The following is a 2,038-nucleotide window of genomic DNA, read 5'->3' as shown; positions in this document are numbered from 1 at the left end:
ATGCCCATGTAAGAATTGTAAGGTGGAGAAATGGTTCCCGGTAAATGTAGTAGAGGGACATATTTTTTTTAATGGGTTTTATAAGTCATATAAGAAATGGATCTTTCATGGTAAAGAGGATATGATTCATCGTGTGGTTGGTAGTGATGGAGGGAGTACTAGTGAAGGATCCCTAAATAATGAAAGTTGGTTTGTTAGTCGAGATAATATGGGAGGACTATTAAGATAAGCTTTTAGTGTTAATATGTTTCCCAATTGCCCAACTTTTGAAACACGAGAGGATGATGAGTGGATTGAGGAGCCAGTGACCTATGAAAGTGATGCTGAATATGATGATTCTACGAAAGAGGAAGAGGCGAAGTATAAGAAGTTACTTGAAGATTCTGAGGATAAATTATATGAAGGGTGTACCAACTTTTCAAAGTTATCTTTTCTTTTACACTTGTTTCACTTGAATTGTATGAATCATTGGTCAATTGAATCTTTCAATATGCTGTTGAAGCTAATTCTAGATGCGTTTCCTCAAATACTTGATTTTCCCTCATCCTTTTATTACAGTAAGAAAATGATAAAAGATTTGGGTCTTGGGTATGAAAAGATTGATGCTTGTCCGAATAATTGTATGTTGTATTGGGGTGAATTTTTAGAGAAAGACAAGTGTCATGTTTGTGGTACATCGAGGTGGGCAAAAACTAAGGGTAAGGGTGGCATTACAAGTGATCAAGGTACGAATACTTATAAGAAGGGTGTGCCAGCTAAGGTAATGCGATATTTCCCTCTTATCCCGAGGCTAAAAAGAATCTACATGTCACCAGAAACAGTAGAAGATATGAGATGGCATGATACAGAGCGATTGGGTGAAGATGATAAGAAGATTTTGAGGCATCCTTCAGATGCCTTAACATGGAAGGAATTTGATGAGCGTCATAGAGATTTTGCCTTAGACCCTCGTACTGTTCGATTAGGTCTTTTGAGTGATGGGCTTAATCCTTATCGTTTAATGAACACCACTTATAGTACGTGGCCAGTGATGTTGATTCCTTATAATCTTCCACCATGGTTATGTATGAAACCATCTTCTTTCATTTTGTCCAAACTTATTCCCGGAAAAGCAAGTCTTGGAAATGATATTGATGTGTATTTGCAGCCATTAGTGCATGAATTGAAATTGTTGTGGACGGGAGTTGAAGCTTTTGATGCTTTTGAAGGAAAGAAATTTAATTTGCCCGCGGATTTTCTTTGGACTATTAATGACTTTCCTGGCTATGCAATGCTCTCTGGTTTGAGCACAAAAGGTTACAATGCATGTCCTATATACATAGATTCCACGCCTTCTGATAGATTTGGGAACAAGATTTGTTATTGTAGCTATAGAAAATGGTTACCTTTAGATCACCCATATCGAATTCAGGGTGCCAATTTATGTGAGAAGTATGGAACTAATGAGTGGGGTAAAGCTCCATCTTGTCCTAGCGGGACTGATATAGTGAGTGAACAAGAAAAGGTCGAGTATGTTTATGGAAAGTCGAAGGCACCACAGAAAAAGAAACAAAGAGGAGATAATGATAACAATGATGTCCAATATGAAAGTGCTTTTGGTACCAAAAGAAGCATATTCTTTGATTTGGTGTATTGGGAGCATAATCTTTTAAGGCATAATTTAGATGTAATGCACATTGAGAAAAATGTGTCTGAGAATATTTTGGGAACTCTTCTTAGTATGGAAAGAGTAGAGATAGTAGGGATGATCGAAAAGCTCTTGAAAAATGGAGAATAAAGACTCACCTTTGGCTTAGTACTAATCCTAATGGAAGTGAATACATGCCTCCGGCTTCCTATTCTATGTCTACGGAGGAAAAAGAGAGGTTCTTAAATGTTCTGCAGAAACTTAAAGTTCCGGATGGATATGGATCCAACCTCTCTAGTTGTGTGAATATGAAACAAAGAAAGTTGATTAACCTCAAAAGTCATGACAACCATGTTCTAATGCAAGATATCCTTCCTGTTTCCTTAAGAGCTTATAACGCTACAAAAGTGA

The 2,038-nt window shown here is 37.1% G+C and overlaps 1 protein-coding gene across 1 annotated transcript; it reads left to right on the top strand.

The window, feature by feature from the left end:
• Positions 1-244: 244 nt before the first annotated feature.
• Positions 245-1,777, top strand: LOC110780017 (uncharacterized). Its single transcript, XM_021984449.2, has one exon. It carries the CDS (start codon positions 245-247, stop codon positions 1,775-1,777), a length of 1,533 nt encoding a protein of 510 aa, XP_021840141.2.
• Positions 1,778-2,038: the final 261 nt, after the last annotated feature.

Source organism: Spinacia oleracea, chromosome 6 (genome assembly GCF_020520425.1).
Source record: "Spinacia oleracea cultivar Varoflay chromosome 6, BTI_SOV_V1, whole genome shotgun sequence".
Lineage (NCBI taxonomy): Eukaryota > Viridiplantae > Streptophyta > Magnoliopsida > Caryophyllales > Amaranthaceae > Spinacia > Spinacia oleracea.
The sequence above is the reverse complement of the archived record's forward strand: the minus strand, read 5'-3'. Positions and strand labels throughout refer to the sequence as shown.